Source organism: Colobus angolensis, unplaced genomic scaffold (assembly GCF_000951035.1).
Source record: "Colobus angolensis palliatus isolate OR3802 unplaced genomic scaffold, Cang.pa_1.0 Scaffold44, whole genome shotgun sequence".
Taxonomy (NCBI): domain Eukaryota; kingdom Metazoa; phylum Chordata; class Mammalia; order Primates; family Cercopithecidae; genus Colobus; species Colobus angolensis.
The window spans coordinates 2,156,657-2,173,716 of NW_012117821.1; the positions used below are offsets into that span (position 1 = coordinate 2,156,657).

Consider the following 17,060-nt stretch of genomic DNA (forward strand, 5'->3'; position numbering starts at 1 on the left):
AAAAAAAAAAAAAAAAAGAATGGGATCACAGTCTGTGTCCCTTGCAGAGGACCTGCCTCTTGAGGCTCCTCCTGCCAGCAGAATTGGAGCCTGTAAAACCAAGGGACAGGCCCAGCCTGGACCCAGCGGCATTTGGAGGTTCAGACGCCTTTGGGCCAGGGTCCTCTTCTATGGGTCCCCACCCGTGGGACACCCGTCAGACACGGCAGGCTCTTGCATGGTGTCGTCCCAGATGTGCCCCCACCCCAGCTGTGCGGAGACTAAAGCTGGGAGGCAGGGAAAGATGACCAGCCAGCTTCCGGAGCCAGGCCCTCTCGGTGGCTGCTGCACTCGCTGCAGGACTTTGAGCAAACTCCACCCCCTGGGGGGTCTCCATCTCCTCCCCATCAGCAGAGGGGTCCACCCCGCCATGCCAAAGCCTCTCCAGGTCTTGCCCTTGCTCTTCCTGGCCCTGGTCCCAGAGGTGTTCAGTCCGCTGCTGCCACTCTGTGCATTCACTTGGGTCCTGGCCGGTCTAGTCATTCATTCACTCAGCAAACAGTCCTGCGTGCCCGTGGCCCGGGCCCCCAGCTGGGTGCTGGATTCAGAGATGACAAACTGGTTCCTGTCCTCAGGACCTCTGGGCCCGGAGGGGAGGCCGCCAGACACTCCGGAGGGAATTTGAATAGGTATGCCCGGCTCTCTAGGGAGGAGTCCCCAGCGGCAGTCCCCAGGCGGAGCACTGCAGGGGACGTGACAGTCAGACTGTGCCACGTCCCCAGCGTTAGCCGCCCACCCTGGCTCTCACCAACCAGGGACCGGGACTGGCAATGTTTATGACTCTAGGAACTGTGTTTGCACAGGACCCCAGGGCAGCCATGTGGCGGGGCCTGTGTGTCATTTTACTGCTCACCCTCCCTCCCTTCCTTCCTTTCTCTTCCTCACTGAAGTTCTAAGGGAAAAACCCAAAAGAACCAAGAGCGGTTCTTGCAAAAGGGAGAAGACCCCGAAGTCACCCTCCCCTAGAAGGCCAGCCAAAGACAAAGACGAAGGTAAGGTTTGCTGTTTTGGGGCCCTGGCACACTAGGTGTATAGGATCCTGGCGCACACCGGGTGGGCAGATGGCTTTCATTTCTGGAGCTAGGGCTGGCCGGCCAGACTGCCAGGTGCACAGGGTTCTGCAGGGCACCTGGGATCATCAGGCCCGGCTGGAGCATCAGGGCTGGTGTCCCAGGCAACTGGTGACCTTGGCCACCACTGGAGCAGCAGGTGGTTCCTGTCTGGGCAGGGGCGTGTCCCTTGAGACAGAAGTCCACAAAACACTAGGCACTATTGTCCTCTCAACACTGGGAGACTGGGCGAGTCTAAGGAAACAGAGCCGTTCAACCACACTGTAGCATGCACTGGCAGCTCATGGTACCCACAGCTCATACCACCTGCAGCTCATGGCACCCATAGCTCAAGGCACCCACACCCCGTGGCACCCGCAGCTCACAGCACCCACAGCCCACGGCACCTGCAACTTATGGCGCCCGCAGCCTATGCCACCCGCGGCTCACGCCACCTGCAGCCCACAGCTCTCCAGAGCAGTAACAGATACTGGCATGGGTGCACGTGCGGTGGGCAGCTCAGGGCACGCTCGGCCAAGGGAGCCGTGCTTGCTTTGTCAAGCGGTCACGTTTAATGAGTAAGCCCAGGACATCTCCTTCCACCTGCACACTTGGGGGTGGGAAAGGGTCTTCTGCAGACCCCACTCCCTCCAGTAGCTTGGGGACTCCACACAGGCACATGGGGGTGTGGGTCAGGCGTGCGCTTGCGTTACGATTAATGTCATGCATGTTTCCCGGAGAGTCCAGTCAGGTACTCCTGTGGGTGGATCCCAGTGGTCACAGAGGAATTTCTGATCCAGGCATCTCCCCTGCTGAGGACCGGGCAGAGGTGTCAGAGACCCAGCGGCCCAGCCTGGGCATGGGTTTCAGAGATGGCAGGGTGAACCTGAGAGCGGCCCCTGCCCTTGAGCGGGTGGAGAGCAGGCAGAGTCCCTCCGGGGCTTCCCTCTGGGGCATCTTCGTGGTCAGGGGAGTGGTGTGGCCAGCACCCACACTATGTGGGCCCACTGCAGCCTCCTGGTTCCCTGCCAAGGTCAGCAGTCTTGCTCCCATTTTGTAGATGAGGCAACCAAGGTTCATAGAGCGTCCACAGCCTGCCCGGGGCTACACAGGCAGAGGCAGAGCCTCCCACCTGTCCAGCCCGAGGCCGATGCTGCTAACCTGAGAGCGCAGCCGTGTACACCTGGGGCCACGCCTGGGCAGCTGGTCAAGGCCACCCTCCAGGTGTGGATCCTGGGACCCCCGAACCACGGGGTTTTGGAGATACCAGCAACAGCTCCCAGGTGGAGTGAACGCCACCCACTGGGCTGAGATTGGCTCTGTGGGACCCTCACTCTAAGTTTTAGCAGTGCCAGCTTGCCGGCCTCTCCCGTGATGCTCCATGCCTCAGTTTCTCCACACTGTGTGCAGTCACAGCCCTGGGGCCGCGGGGAGGGGCACTGTGTGGCGTGCACTCTGTCCGTGCCCGGATGCCTGAGTGTCTGCCCCATGTCATCATCAGTCACCGGCCCCTCTGCTCTTAGGCAGAGCGGCAGCTTCTAGCCGAGAGTAAACGCCTCTGTGCCCACACCCAGAGAGGATGCGCGGGTTAGGTGGGAGCTCAGCGGGGCCGCGGGGCCACCATGTGCATTCAGCGGGGCCAGAGGCTGGGCAGGAGGGGAAGGCGATCGAGGGACCCAGGCACCAAGAAGGTTCCAGAAGCCTGTGGAAACATGCGTACAATATAACAATTTTCTGCACGATCACCCCCTCCCTACCCCAGGTCTTTGGTTTGTTTTATTTTAATGGCTCAGTTGAAAAATGACCTGCTTTCTGCCTGACACCGGGTCAGAGGGCATGCCACCGGCTGCATTCATCATCGTAAGCACCATGTCACCCTGACAGTGTTGACCATTAGTTTCTGTCAGTGACGAAGTCACAGCTGGGCTAAGGAGAGATGAGTTTCAGTTCAGAGGTCAGAGCCACAGGACTTGGGAATTGGATGAATTAGAAATTTGCTGTAGTTAACAAAAAATTAAATCACAATAGTTATAAAATATTCATCCATCCGGGCCAAAGGAAAATGAAGCCCAATATTTAATTTCAGATTATATCACCTCACTTTGCATTTTTTATCATAGATTCGGTCGGCCCCGGAACTTTGACAGGGCACTTGGGGACTTTATCCATTTCCACAGATTAAAAATCCTCTCGTAAAAAAATTAATTGCCATTAAACTGCTCAGCGGAAGAAAAAATGTGCCCATCAGGACCCATTTATCGAGCGGGACCCTCTGGTGGGCTGAAGGGGAAGTGAGTGGCCAGCGATGGAGGGGCCGGGCGGGCAGACAGGCAGCCCCTCCCCAGGCGGGCCCCTGGCCCAGCACCCCAGCGAGGGAAAGCAGCTGTAGGGACTAGGATGGAGAAACCCCATTGGGGCTCCTCTCCGTGCTGGGTCCCCCCTGAAACCCAGCTGTGGCCAATTGGGTCACGCTGGCCTCAGCTCCGGCCTTTGACACTACCCTGAGCCAGCGGAATCCTGACCGGCTTCCGGGCCTAACTCCTGCAATGATCATGACTACCCTTTCATTCTTGTGGCCCTATGGGAGGTGCTGTGAGGTACGCACCCCATTTTACAGATGGGGAAACTGAGGCATGGATAAGTGAATCACCTGCCTGAGGCCCATGGCTGATGAGTGGCAGAGCCAGACTTAAACCCAGGTCTGGGACTCCTGAGACCACACCCTAAACCTTCCTCTATCTTGGGGTCCTGTCCTAGACAGGGTATGGCCTTAAGGGGTCCTGTCCTAAAGTGGGCATAGGGCATGGCTTGGGGTCCTGTCCTGGAGAGGGCGTGGCTGTGGGAAACCTGTCCTTGGGGATGTGGCTTTGGGAGGGCATGGCCTGGTGGGCGTGACTGCGCAGTCCATTCCCCTTCCTGCAGAGGTAGCTTCAGGCCTGTGGCTGATGGCCGGGGTCAGGGCAGTGTGAGGAAGGTGCCATGTCTGGGGGGTGCTAGGGAAGTCCCTGATTCAGTCCAGGAGCCTGCCCCTGGGTGCTTAGATCTCTGGATGGTCCCTGCCCAAGGCACCCTCATTTGGCAGAAAGTCCCCCTTCGTGGCGGGCCCTGGCTGAGACTCCACGGTGGTCTTAACCCCAGGCCATGGGGTGGAAACCGCCCTGGGCTGGGCCTAAGGAAGGGGCGTAGGAGCCAGGGACTCATAGCACGTGTGGTGTTGGCCCTGCAGAGCCAGGTGGAATAAGCAGTGTGTGTGAGAGTGAATGCGTGAGCGAGAGCACGGGAAGGCGTGTATATGAGCGTGTGAGAGTGTGTGTGGTTGTGTGTGAGCGTGAGTCAGAGAGCATAGGTGACTGAGAAAGTGTGAGAGCATGTGTGTCTGTGTGAATGTGTGTGAGAGCATGTGTGTGGCAGTGTGTGTGTGATAACGTGTGTGGAATGTGTGTGAGAGCATGTGTGTGGCAGTGTGTGTGAGTGTGAGAACGTGTGTGTGAATGTGTGTGAGAGCGTGAGTGTGTGACAGTGTGTGTGTGAGAACATGTGTGTGTGAATGTGTGTGAGAGCATGAGTGTGTGGCAGTGTGTGAGTGTGAGAGCATGCCTGTCTGTGTGAAAGTGTGTGAGAGGACGAGTGTGTGGTAGTGTGTGTGTGTGAGCATGCATGTCTTTGTGAAAGTGAGAGGATGAGACCGTGTGTGAACGCATGTCAGAGTGTGTGCGAGTGTGTGTGCCTGTGTGACTGTGTGACCATGTGAATGAGCGTGTGTGACAGCGCGTGTGCGGGCTGTGACTGTGAGCATGAGTGTGAGTGTGCGCGTGCCTGTCAGCACTGGAGTGCATGCGTGAGCCTGTGAGCCCGTGAGGGAGTTGTGAGCATGTGTGTGAGTGCGTGTGTGGGGGGCACATGTGTGAGAGCGTCTGAGCATGAGTGTGTGTGAGCGTGCGAGCATGTGAGCCCAGGGCTGGCCCTGCTTCTGGCCTTTGCCAGGACCCTCGTGGCTGGGCGCACGGGGCTGGCAGCGCCGATGTTGGCATCAGTGGCCGTGAGCTGGGCTATGAAGTACCACCCTGATGAATGCCGCTCACTGTGTGACGCCGTTTGTGAGCGAAGGCTCGTTTGTATTTGGAACGTGGGGCCGTTTGTTGCCGCGATGCTTGGGACTCCCTGTCCTGCCAGTCTGGGAGCCTGCACCGCTGCCCACCCGTGTGACCGCTGACTCTGCTGGCTTAAAAGCAGGTTAATCTCCTGTGGCTCGGCGCCCGTGGCCGGTGGTGGCAGGACCTCCCGTGTCTGTGCGGAGCCTGATGTGCAGCGGGGAGCCGAGGGTGGGGCTGCCGGCTCGCGATGGTCACTCCTGCTGCTGTGCTGCTCAGTGTTTCCTTCGCATGGGCTGTGTGTCCGGCCTGTGCTGAGAGCTTCACTGGCAGAGCTGTGGGGCAGGTCCCGTTGTCCACGCTTTCCTGAAGAGGACCCTGAGGGTCAGGGAAGCCACCAGCCCGTGGCCGCCCTGAGACTCAGCCTTGCCCCGTGCAGACTGGGGGTCCCACTGTGCCCAACAGGGGCCTGGATGTGAGGGATGTGCCCCCCGTGCCCTCTGGGAGTGTTGAAGTGGCCTCTTGGGGCTGTGCAGAGCCACCAACCTCCCCGTGTGGGCCAGTGCCCAGAGGGACATGCGCCCGGCTGTGTGTGTGTTTTCTCTGTTTAAGATTCGGAGCTGGTTGGTGTTTACGCCTGGAGAAAGGGACAAGCTCTGGTGAGGTCGCTGCTTGGGCCCCCTCCCGTCCTCCGCAGGCTCCATAGCAAAGATCCCTCGAGAGACCCGGCTCTCACCGTGGACTTAGGTACCTGTGCCTCTGCCATGAGCTCTGTCCTGCTCTGCTGTGGCATCTGGGGGTGGGCGCAGAGGAGGAGACACCCAGGCTCCAGGCTGCCTGGAAGGAGGAGGTGTGGGCGCCTCTCACAGAAGCCCGCAAACACCCTCCAAACCTGCCACGCATTCAACTGGGGACTTCGGGCAATAAGTGTTATCAAAGCCTAACAAAAGGGTTTCTGTCCCTGCGAGGCTCCATCGGCAGTTCCCAGGGCAGGCACGCTGCCGAGGCGCTTTCCTGGCAGGAAGGCAGGATGGGAGCTGGCAGGGGCTCCCCAGACACTGGCACCCTCCACCTGTGCTTGGCTACCGTATGCAGAGCAGCAGCTCATCACACAGGCGTGGTGCCCACCCTCAGAGGGCTTCTGCCCAGCAGGGGCCCAAGGGCCTCCTAGCCGCCCCCACGCTCTTTGCCTCCAGCCTGGGTGGAGGAGCTGGCTTTGCTGTCCCCTCCGCTCCTCTCCTCACCCGTGATGCTCCTGTCTTCACAGGAGACAGCGAGAAAGTCACAGCTGCCGAGTGCTCGCCGGTTTGTGCCCAGTCTCCCGGTGCCACCTCCGCCCACAGTGACCAGCGGGTATCTGGGAACACACCCAGCCTGGCTTCCTTCGACCATCCGGCGAGCATCCAGACGGCCATGGCCATCCTACGAGACCTGCGCCAGCAAATCCAGGCTGGTCTAGAACTGGCCCAGACCCGCAAGGGAGGGCAAGAGCTGAGGCCATCAAAGCGGAGGCTGCAGGATGTGGCAAGGAAGGGCCCTTGCAGGGACCCCAGTGCCCAGATATCCTTCTCTAAGAGTCCCTGGGCCGTGACAGAGGGGAACCATTCCTCTTCAGAGAGGGCTAGGAGTTTCCACACCTGGGAGCCCTGGAGCTCCTCCACTGAATGGGAGTCCTGTCCGCAGAGAGCCTGGGAGACCCAAGGACAAGACCGCTCCTTCCAGAGGCTGGAGAGTCCCCATGAGAGGTTGGGCCACTTCTCCCGGCGGCCCTGGAGTGCGTTGGCTGGGCAGGCCTGCAGTTCGCAGAGGGCCTCGGGGGCCCAAAGACAGGGCCCCTCCTCCCAGAGGCCTGGGAGCCCCCCTGAAAAGCGGAACCCCTTCCGAACCCAGGAGCCCTGGAGTGCTGCAGCCACGCAGCCCTGTCCGCAGAGGGCCTGGACTGCCTGTGAAGACTGGGAGGCCTTTGGCCCCAGACTGTGGAATCCTCTGGAAAGGCCCAGTCCTCCAGCACAGCGGCCCTGGAGCAGCTCCAGCGTGCAGAGGACCGGCCTCCAGGGCAAGGGCAGAGGCATCGGCTCCCCTGCCTCGGGTGCCAAGCATGCCCTGCCAAGGCCCACTGGGAGCTTCCCTCAGAACCCACCTGGGAAGGAGAAGGACATGCTACGGCCCTGCCCCAGGCCCCGGGGTCTCCTGGGACCCTCACACAGCTCTGAGTCCTTGCGGGAGTTCATGCGCCAGAAGGCGTGGGCCCGGCGGCGGCAGGCCCTGGAGGAGGCGGCCTCGGCCCTGCGCACACAGGAGCTGAGGAGCCGGAGGCTGCAGGAGGTCTACCGGCACCAGAGGGAGGCCGTCCTTGGCAGGGCGGTCCCCGTGGTCTCCCGGACCACCCCTGGCATCGTAACCTTTGTCCCCAGTTCTGCGCAGTCCGAGGTATGTGCCGGGGGTGGGTTGGGGGGACTCAGCCATGGACCGGAGGCTTAGGCGCCCAGGTGCTGCCTCCAGCCCCCTGGTGCCCTCCAGGGAGTGGCCGGGTGAGGGCTGCAGCTGGGGACTGAGGGCTGCAGCTGGGGGCTGGGGACTGCGTGGTGTCGCTGCCACTGCGTGCAGAAAGCCAGGGCTTCTGTGGATGCCTCCCTGGGGGAGACCCTGGTGAGGTGCAGGGTCAGACTTGGGCGCCTTTGCCCGTGGGTACAACGGGGATCCGGAGAGACTCCCTTGGCTCTCACAGCCCCTGAAGTGGGTCCCCCGATTCCTGCACGGCTCTGGGAAAGCAGCCTGAGACCCTGAGGGGAGGTCAGGGCCTAGCTCTGAGGCTGAGAGAACGGGGCGTGTGGGCTTCCCAAGCGGGGGGCCTCTGATGGCATTGCCCTCTGCTTTAGGGCCTGGAAGCCTCCGGGAGCCTGGAGTCCCCAGTGCTGGAGTGGAGCAAAGTGACCTCTGGCGTGGTGCTGGGGGGCCAGGAAGCCCCAGGCAGGTGGGTGTGAAAGTGCGGGGGCTGCATGTGCTGGGCGGGGCCGTGGGTGGGCTGGGGCCGAGGACAGTTCTGGGTGCGTTCTGGGGACCTCGTGATACCGCCTCATGACTGAGAGGCTCCTCAGGTGGGGCAGGCTCTGTCCCGCCCGCCCACAGTACCACCTGGCTGCATGGAGCAGTAACCACTGTGCTTGTTCTCATGGAGGCGAGTTGCATCAAACTTAAATCCACCACGTTAAAGGGCACATTCCGTGGCAACAAGCACCTTCACCATGTACTGTGCAACCAGCACTTCCACTGAGTTCCAGAACATTCCAACTCCCCATGAGCCCCACCCTCAGGAGGCAGCCCCTCCCCCAGCCCTGGGAGGAGCTATGGGTCTGCTTTCTGTCTTGAAGTATTTGCCTATTCTTTTTTTTTTTTTTTGAGATGCAGTCTCGCTCTGTTGCCCAGGCTGGAGTGCAGTGGCGAGATCTCGGCTCACTGCAACCTCCACCTCCCAGGTTCAAGTGATTCTCCTGCCTCAGCCTCCCGAGTAGCTGGGACTACAGGCACCCATCACCACGCCCGGCTAATTTTTTGTATTTTCAGTAGAGACGGGGTTTCACCACATTGACCAGGCTGGTCTAGAACTCCCAACCTCAGGTGATCCACCCGCCTTGGCCTCCCAAAGTGCTGGGATTACAGGCATGAGCCACCGCGCCCCACCTGGATTTGCTTATTCTTGACATTTTATCTAAATGGGATCATGGGGAATGGGTCTGGCTTCTCTCACCGAGGATAACGTTTTCTGGGCTCATCCGTGTTGCAGCTTGAATCAGAACTTCATTGAGTCTGTGGCTGAATAATGCCGGCTGTGGGCAGGCGACCTTTTCTTCACAGCCTCGTGGCTGACAGATGCCTGGGCTCCACCTGCTGGGGCCGTGAGCGGGGCGCACGCGTCTGCGTCGGCCCTTGCGCTGTTTCTCTTGGGTACACGCCTGGGAGTGAACTGCATGGGCACGTGCACGTCCGTGTGCAGCTTTCTCGGGCACTTGCACCCCGTTCCCCACAGCAGCCGCCCTGGTTCCCATCCCCCTGCCGGCGCGAGAGTCCCCATCTCTCCTCTTCCTCGCAGCGCTTACTTTTCGCTTATTTTCTGTGTTACTGTTTTGCTTTGACTACCGTGTATTTTAATTTCTGGAGGCCCCTCTGCTGAGGGCATCGTGAGTCACACACGTGAGGTCTGAAGACCTCCCCCCACTTTGCTTGGGGGAGTTGAGCCTGGGTCTCACTAGTTTCCAGCCTGGCTCTCGCCGGGGGACGGCTGTGGAAGGTCCCAGCTTCAGGCCAGTGGCAAACACTCTCTGGCCTGGCTTCACGCTAGGCACCCGTGAGGAACTCACGCTAGGCACCTGTGAGGAGCTCTCAGCCAGGCCTTCTGCATGCCCTTGGTTCCAGCGGGCAGGGGGAGCTGGCTCAGAGGCCGGGGAGGGGGCTCCCACCCACTAGGAGCGTCCCACCCTGGACTCCCTCAGGGCTGCCCCTGGCATATTTTTGGCAGCTGGTGTTGGAGGCTTCAAGCAGGCCCTGGGAGCTCAGCTCCCACCCCTCTCTGCAGGACCAGACCCCTCCCTCTGGTTCCTTTTGGCTCCATTTTGTCTTGAAGGTGCTAATTTGGGGATTACTTCCCTGGAGTCTGAGTCACAGGGCAGCCCAGGGGCTGTGTCTGTCAATGTCCAGAGAGACAAGGACACAGGTCCTGAGTGAGCCACTGAGTAAGCGTCCCATGCTGGCCCCGCCGTGCCACCCCCTCCCTAAGGGCAGCCCCTCCCCCACTGGCCATCGTCAGGCCCCGTTTGCTCAACAGGATGCTGCCGAGCTTGGTCCTCGTCATCTTGGGTGGCTGCAGGGCCTCATCTCACTTCATCATGTCCTTGTCTGTTTTTTTCCCCACCTAAAAAATTGTAGCCGGGCGCAGTGGCTCATGCCTATAATCCAAGCACTTTAGGAGGCTGAGGTGGGAGGATCACTTGAGGCCAGGAGTTTGAGACCAGCCTGGACAACATAGTGAGACCCCATCTCTATTTTCTCCAGAACTCTTCATCTTCCCAAACTGACACTCTGTCCCCATAAAACACTAACTTTCCATCTCCTCCCCAGCCCTCGACAACCACCATTCGACTTCCTGTCTCTATGGATCTGCCTGTCCCAGGGCCCTCATGTGAGCGGGAACACACTGTGTTTGTCCTTTTTGTTACTGAAACAGCAGGGGTTTGGTCTCAGTCCTGCTGCTGGCCACACAGAAGGCCAATCACGGAGACAATGTGTATTGCCAGGGAAGAGGCTTTAATTGGGTGTCGCTGCCAAGGAGATGGGGGCTCAGTCTCAAATCCAACTCCCTGCCTGACTGACTAAAGCTGGGGTCTTGTGTATCAGGAAAGGAATGCAGCTCTGTGCAGGAAACGGGAACTAGGCAAGGGTGAGGAAGCAACCGTGATGAACAAGGAGTCTGGCATCTCATTGTCCAGATGCGGTGACCTGGTGCGTTTCAACTCCTTGATTCTGTCTGGGAGGGCTGGTGGTCGGTTTCCTGAGAAAGGAACTCAGATAAGACAAATGAAACTTTCTCACGTGTGAAGACTGGCCAGGCTCATTTCTATGTTCATTCAAAAGAAACCATGAAGGTGAGTTCCGGGGGACCATCAGGCCAGTTTCATTTTGTGCCTGACTTATTCTACCAAGGGTGATACTGTATAGCCTGCGTCAGAACGTGCTTCCTTTTCAAGGCTGAATACTATTCCACTGTGTCGGTGGGCCTCATTTTGCTTCTCCGTTCGTCCCTCGATGGACACGAAGTGGCTTCCACTTTTTGGCCGTTGTGAATAAGGCTGCTGTGAACAGGGGTGACGTCTTTGAGAGTCTGACTTCAGCTCTTCTGGGTGCATGCCCAGAGGCAGACTTGCCAGACCCGTGCTTGTTCTATGTTTGACCCAACTGCCTCTCGCCGCGGCAGCACCGTTTTACACCCCACCGGCAGTGCCAGGGATCCAATTCCTCTGTCCCCTCGCTCACGCCTGGCCCTGTTCTTTGCGGCAGCTGTGTGGTCTGTTGTGTGGATACCGTCACCACTTCCCTGGCCCCTGCGGACAGACACTCGGTCAGTCACAGACGCTGCTGTGATGCTCACCCCCACAAAACACGCGTGCTTTCCATGCCCTGCTGGGGCGACCGAGCCAGAGCTGATCTGCCCACATCTCTCTCCCTGCAGCTTCTGCCTGTGTTTGAACAGAGCCTGGAAGCATGCTGAGACCCTAGAGACCCCGGGGATGGGGGACCCCCAAGATGAACGAGATGCCCCTATGCTGCTGTCAGCCTCACCCTCTCTGGGATCCCTGGAGCCCCAGGAGCTGACCACCCACTACCTACCCCGGGGGCTGTGCATCTACCTGGACCCGAAGGAGGCTGAGCACCCGGGCACTTCCAGTCCCCTGCACCTCCAGCATAAGCAGGCACGGCTGCAGGCGCTAGAGACCACGGCTAAAGTCCTCAAGCAACGGGTCGACAGCCTCACTGCCAAGCTACAGGATGCCGAGGCATCGGACACTGTCGGGGACCTAGCTGCGGGCCTGCTGCGCTTACGTCCCCACACCCTGCCTGCCGCCCCCACGCTCACCGCCCCAGCCTGCCCTGGAGCCTTGGGGCCCAACGGGGGCAGAAGGGCACCTGGGGAATGGGCGAGCGTGCAGCCCCAGCCCCTTCTCCCTGCCACCTACTTCCTGAACGGCGAGACGTTGCCGTGGGGCCCCAGCTGGGAGCAACAGCAGAGTGTGAGCCTGAGGTCCCCCCATGAAAGCAAGCCCCGAGGTAGGCCGGCACCTGGGCCACGGTGACCGCCGGGTGGCCAGGGGGTCCTGTGGGCTGGGAGGAATGGGGACCCCATTTTCTCTCTGAGCCTTGGCTTCCTTCCTGGAAAGGGGGCTAGGAGGACAACAGCCAGGGGGTGTCCGGGGAGTCTGAGCAGCGTGGTGTACATGGGCTCTCCCGCCTGGCGTGTGGTGTGTGTGAGCTCTCCTGTGTGGCGTGTGGCACCCGCAACAGCTGTTGCTCCGGTCTTGTCCTCTGGCCAGAGGAAGAGTGAGGCTTCTCCCGTGGCTCCTTCCCTGCTGACTCCCTGCCCTTCCTCCAGCAGAGGGGCCTGAGGGCCAGGGAAGCTCCCACACCCCCATCCCTGTCAGGTGTGGCTCAGGCTCTCCTGCTGTGATGGCTTGGGTCCCCCGTCCTGTGCGCCCGCTGACCAGGGAGTGAAGCCAGGTGCCTTCTTCTCCAAGGTTTCCCAGAGGAGGGACACGTGGATGTGAAACTGGACAAAAGGCTGCAGAGAGGTGTGGCCCCCTTCCAGACCCTCAGCCCCTCTGCGGGGAGGTAAGCCCACCTGCCCCACGACCCCAGGTCCCTCTCCGTCCCAACTCCCTCCTCCCGGGGGAGCATCTGTCCTACCCCAGCGCCTGCAGCCCCAGTGAGCCCCAGGCGGAAGTGGAGCCCAGCAGGTTCGGTCCATGGGGCGTGTACAGATGGAAACTGAGTTAGACACTCGTGACCGAGGTTGCAGTGCACGCAGCGGCGGCTCCCTTCCGAGCACCTAAGCCTCAGTCGCAGCTGTGGCCTCGAGTCCGTCCTGGGGATTTGTGAACACGTTTGGATCTCCTCTCCTGAAAAACTCCCCTCCACACCTGCCCCCCACCAAAAATCTTCCTCCGAGCCCACCACCTGCCCAGCCAGCCTCTCGCTCTTGCTGGGGTGGGCCGGGATCCCTGTCCAGGGCCTCCTGGCCAGCAGTGCCCTCCTGGTCGCTGCGGCTCCCTGCACACTACATGCTGCCAGGCCTTCATGGGCCACTCATGGCCACTCTCACCCCTCTGTCCTTGATGGAAGCACCCAGGTGAGGGACCCCAGCCTGATCTGAGCCTCTTCCCAGGCAGCCCTGGAACCCAGGCTTGAAAACTCAGCACCATGGGCAGGGCAGGCAGGAGGCCAGGTCGGCGGCCGTCTCTTGGGAAGGCCTCTGTGCATCCTTAACGCGTGGCCAGGTCCACCAGGGACACCTAGACGTTGGCTCCCCGGACGCCAGGGCCTGGGTCATGCCGCCCACCTCCACCAAACTGTCTTCTGGGTGGCTGAGGGCGTGAGGGCAGACGCCACGTGTAGCACTAGGGTGGCAGTGGACACCACAGCAGAGGAGCTGTTGCTCAGAGTCCACATGTGGGGGAAGGGGGTGCCCCCTCCCCAAGCCCAACCTTCCCTCCTTTCCCCTCCCCTCCCCTCCCTGCTGCTGGGACATTTCCTGGCCCGAAGTCTCCCCTGCCCATCCTTCCTCGGAAACCCCACCAGCTTCCTCTCCTGGAGCCTCACTCCTTGACCTCAGGGGATGGTGGGCTTGGTGCCTGCGCCAGGGCCTTTGAGTTGTGCCCCATCTCACTCCCGACCTGCTGCCCAGATCCAGTCCAGCCCGTGGAACTGAGTCATTGTGACCACAAGAGGGCAGCATCGGGCCAGCCCTCGCCTCTGTCCCTGCGTTGCCCCAGACAACTTCGGCCCAGCCCTTGAGAAGCAGTGGGGGGCGGGGGTGGTGAGAATCTTTGGAAAGGTTAATTTCAGTGCCCCCAGCTCCCCCGGGACCAGCTAGATCGGCCCCCAGGGCCAGACCCAGGCTGAGGTCTCCGCATTCCTGGCCTAGCCTGGGTCCAGCCAGACGGGCAGAGGCACGGCCCAGGCTCCCTGTGGCGATGGCACCCAGACGTTCCCACCAGGGCCGGGCACTGGGCTGTACCCTCCACCTCCACAGACCTGCCGAGGCAGCAGAGAGACAGCAGGAGGCAGAATCATATTCATGAACCGTGGCCCGGAGGGACCCGGGTTTGTGGAGAGCAGGGATTAGGGAGAGGCTCAGAGGCTCGCTGGGCCCTCCCAAGGCTTCCGCCCCTGCTCCAGCAGCCAGGAAAGGGACCTGGCCTGTGTCCTCTGAAACAGCTGTTGCCACTCACCACTTGAGGGGCGGGAGCTTCAGGGCCAGCTCACGCAGCCTCTGCTGGATCCACCTGCTGCCGCCTCCTGCGTTTCCCATGCCGAGCCTCTCGGGTGCCCCAGATCCCGGCTGCCTCTCAGACTGACTTCGTTCGTTTGTTTGTTTTTGTTTGTGTTTTGAGATGGAGTCTTGCTCTGTTGCCCAGGCTGGAGTGTAATGGCTTGATCTCAGCTCACTGCAACCTCTGCCTCCCAGGTTCAAGCGATTCTCCTGCCTCAGCCTCCCCAGCAACTGGGATTACAGGCACCCGCCACCACGCCCAACTAATTTTTGTATTTTTAGTAGAGACGGGGTTTCACCATATTGGCCAGACTGGTCTTGACCTCCTGACCTCGTGATCCGCCCACCTCAGCCTCCCAAAGTGCTGGGATTACAGGTGTGAGCCACCGCTCCTGGCCTCAGACTGATTTCTGAGTTGGAGTGTGAGACAAACACCTGTGGGCCCTGCGGGCTGCTGAGGGAGGGTGTGTCTACCCCTTGCCCGCAGGTGTGGGCAGCATCTTCAGCCACTCCAGTGGATTCTGGGTCACTGTGTACCAGGAAGCACAGATGGGGGCCCTGATGAGAAATGCAAAGTGAGGCGAGCTGTGCTCATGGATGCAGGCTCAGCACACGCCCCGGATGCAGGCTCAGCACACACCCCACCCACAAACCCATCTCTCTGTGCATCCCGAAGACCCCTCATCCCAGTAGCGCTGCCTGCCCGTGCCTGGCAGCTCTCCCTCACCACTCAGCCACCTCCAGGGGAAAGGCCAGCGGCCACACCTGGCTCCTGGCTCTGTCAGCCTTGCGTGCTGGCCAGCCTGAGTGGGGGCAGGTGTGTGGGTCCAGCCACGCCTGCCTCCATGGTCACAGCCTGGGTGCTCCCCAGATAGGTTACAGTTGCCCTGCAATCTCCAGTGCCAGCCTTGAGCAGAGGGGTGAAGGTCACAGCTGATGTGTGACCCCGTTCTGCTCTGGGCCTGATGGGCAGTGCCCTTAGTAGATGGCAGAGGTGGTCCCGATGACCACGCTGGCTGGTGAGACTCTGATCTTGGCCCTGGGGACCGATGGTGGCCATGGAAGCTGACTGTGCACACCCCTGCTCTCCCTGGGGTCTGAGTGCAGAGCCCAGAGCAGCCAGGCTTGGCGCCGGCGCTTCCCAGATGTGGGCTGGTAGCCTCGCCTTGGCCCACGCCACCACGCTGGGACACATGCTCAGGCCCCACCCGCTCACCCCTGCCTCCCGCTCACCCCTGCCTCCTGGGTCCCAGGCCTCAGGCTCTTCCCCTGCCAAGTTTTTGGCCCTCGGGTCCCATCCTGGGCACACTGTTGGGAGTCTGAGAGCTGCTCCAGGCCACGGGAGCCCAGCTTCCTGCTCAATGAGGGCTGTCCCCCAGATCTCCCTGCCTCCTGTCTCCTCCACGGCCCTGGCCCTGCCATGCGTGTGCCTGTATCTTCCAGCTCACACGCGGGCCCAGCCATGCTGCACCCTATCTGGGACTCCCTGCGACTGGAGGAGATGCCGTCGGCTGGAGGGGCAGACTCTGTGGCGCCCTGGACCCCCCAGAGCTGCGGTAAGGGCGACCCTGCAGACAGGCCCTGGGCTGGCTGGTCGGGTGGCCAGGGGCATCCGCCGAGAACCCCTTCCACTGCCTAGCACTCGAGCTTGGCCCTGTGGGGTAGACAAATACTTTTCCACGTGGAGAGCATCCACGCCTCGTTATTAAAGGTTTTGGAGGCTTTTGGGACCCTCTGCGTGCTCTGTGCTCGCCACGCCTGCAGTGATGGGGGCTGGGTGAATGAGACCCACGTGCTTATTTCATGACAGCCATGCCCCATGCCGCTGTGCTCACCCCACCTCCCAGGGCGCTTCCTTACAGTCCCATCAGCCTGGATTCGACTTTTTCTTCTGCTACTGAGTCTTTTCATCCTGGGTTTCCAACAAGCAGTGCCCACTGCCTGGTGCCCAAGAGACCCAGCAGCTGCTGAAGCCCTGGGCTTGAGGCCTTCGTGCTGGCGTGGGCTGTGCTGTGGGACCCTCCTGGCGGGCGGGCTTGGCAGGGCAGCTGGAGGGGCTGGTGCAGCCATGGGAAGTGAGTGTGGACTCAGAAGGTGGGGGACCCCTTTTGCTGCTTCATCGTTGTCTGTTGATTTTCTTCAAAAGAATAGGTTTTGAGCATTGGAGTAAAACATGTTCATGTCTGGCTGGGGGAGAGATGGTGGGAGGGTGCATTCCAAGTGAATGGGGGCCACCATCCGACCGCTACCCCTGGACCACCATCCCAGAGCAGCCCCAGATACAACCTGCACCCTCCTCGGCTGGCAGCAGGGAGGCCTGAGGAAGGTTCCTGCCCCAGGGCCAGTGCCAGGGGCAGAGAGGAGGATTTCAGTCCTGGGATGTGGACGCCATGGGCTGGGTTCAAAGCCTTGAGCTGGAGCCCTGGTGGGGACGCTCATTGGGTCCTCCCCAACTGACAGCATCCTCCCAGGTCCCTGGAGCCACACCTGGCAGCTTCAGGGAAGCTGTTCTCTGTGGACCAGCAGAGAGGGTCCTGTGTGTTTGTGCACGTGCATGTGTGTGTGCATGCTGTGTGTGTGTGGAGGAGAGGGCCTGTCAGGCTCACACCTGGAGCCCTCTGAGGGAGGAAGGGTCTGTGTCTTCCCCACTCCGGCCCCTCCCCTGGGAGACTCTCCCAGTCTCCAGGATGTGGGAGCCTCTGCACCCCTGGTATGCGGCTGCCCCTTCCTTCCACACACACCTTCTGAGCATCACCGCCTGCCTGGCACTGAGGTAGCAGGCCCTGGCCCTTACAGTGCCTGTGTTTCAGGGAAAGTGGACAGTAAGAAGACAAGCAAGGGAGG

The 17,060-nt window shown here is 60.8% G+C and overlaps 1 protein-coding gene across 1 annotated transcript in view; it reads left to right on the top strand.

Moving 5' to 3' along the window:
- LOC105522715 overlaps nt 1-16,382 on the top strand; it is an 18,601-nt gene extending 2,219 nt beyond the window's left edge. Inside the window, exons 2-8 of the mRNA XM_011957300.1 lie at nt 930-1,031; nt 5,792-5,926; nt 6,447-7,609; nt 8,059-8,153; nt 11,403-11,998; nt 12,463-12,556; nt 15,660-16,382. Coding sequence (XP_011812690.1) covers nt 6,593-7,609; nt 8,059-8,153; nt 11,403-11,998; nt 12,463-12,556; nt 15,660-15,855 — 1,998 coding nt within the window. The 5' untranslated portion in view covers nt 930-1,031; nt 5,792-5,926; nt 6,447-6,592 and the 3' untranslated portion in view covers nt 15,856-16,382. The remainder of the gene's footprint in view (nt 1-929; nt 1,032-5,791; nt 5,927-6,446; nt 7,610-8,058; nt 8,154-11,402; nt 11,999-12,462; nt 12,557-15,659) is intronic.
- Nucleotides 16,383-17,060: the final 678 nt, after the last annotated feature.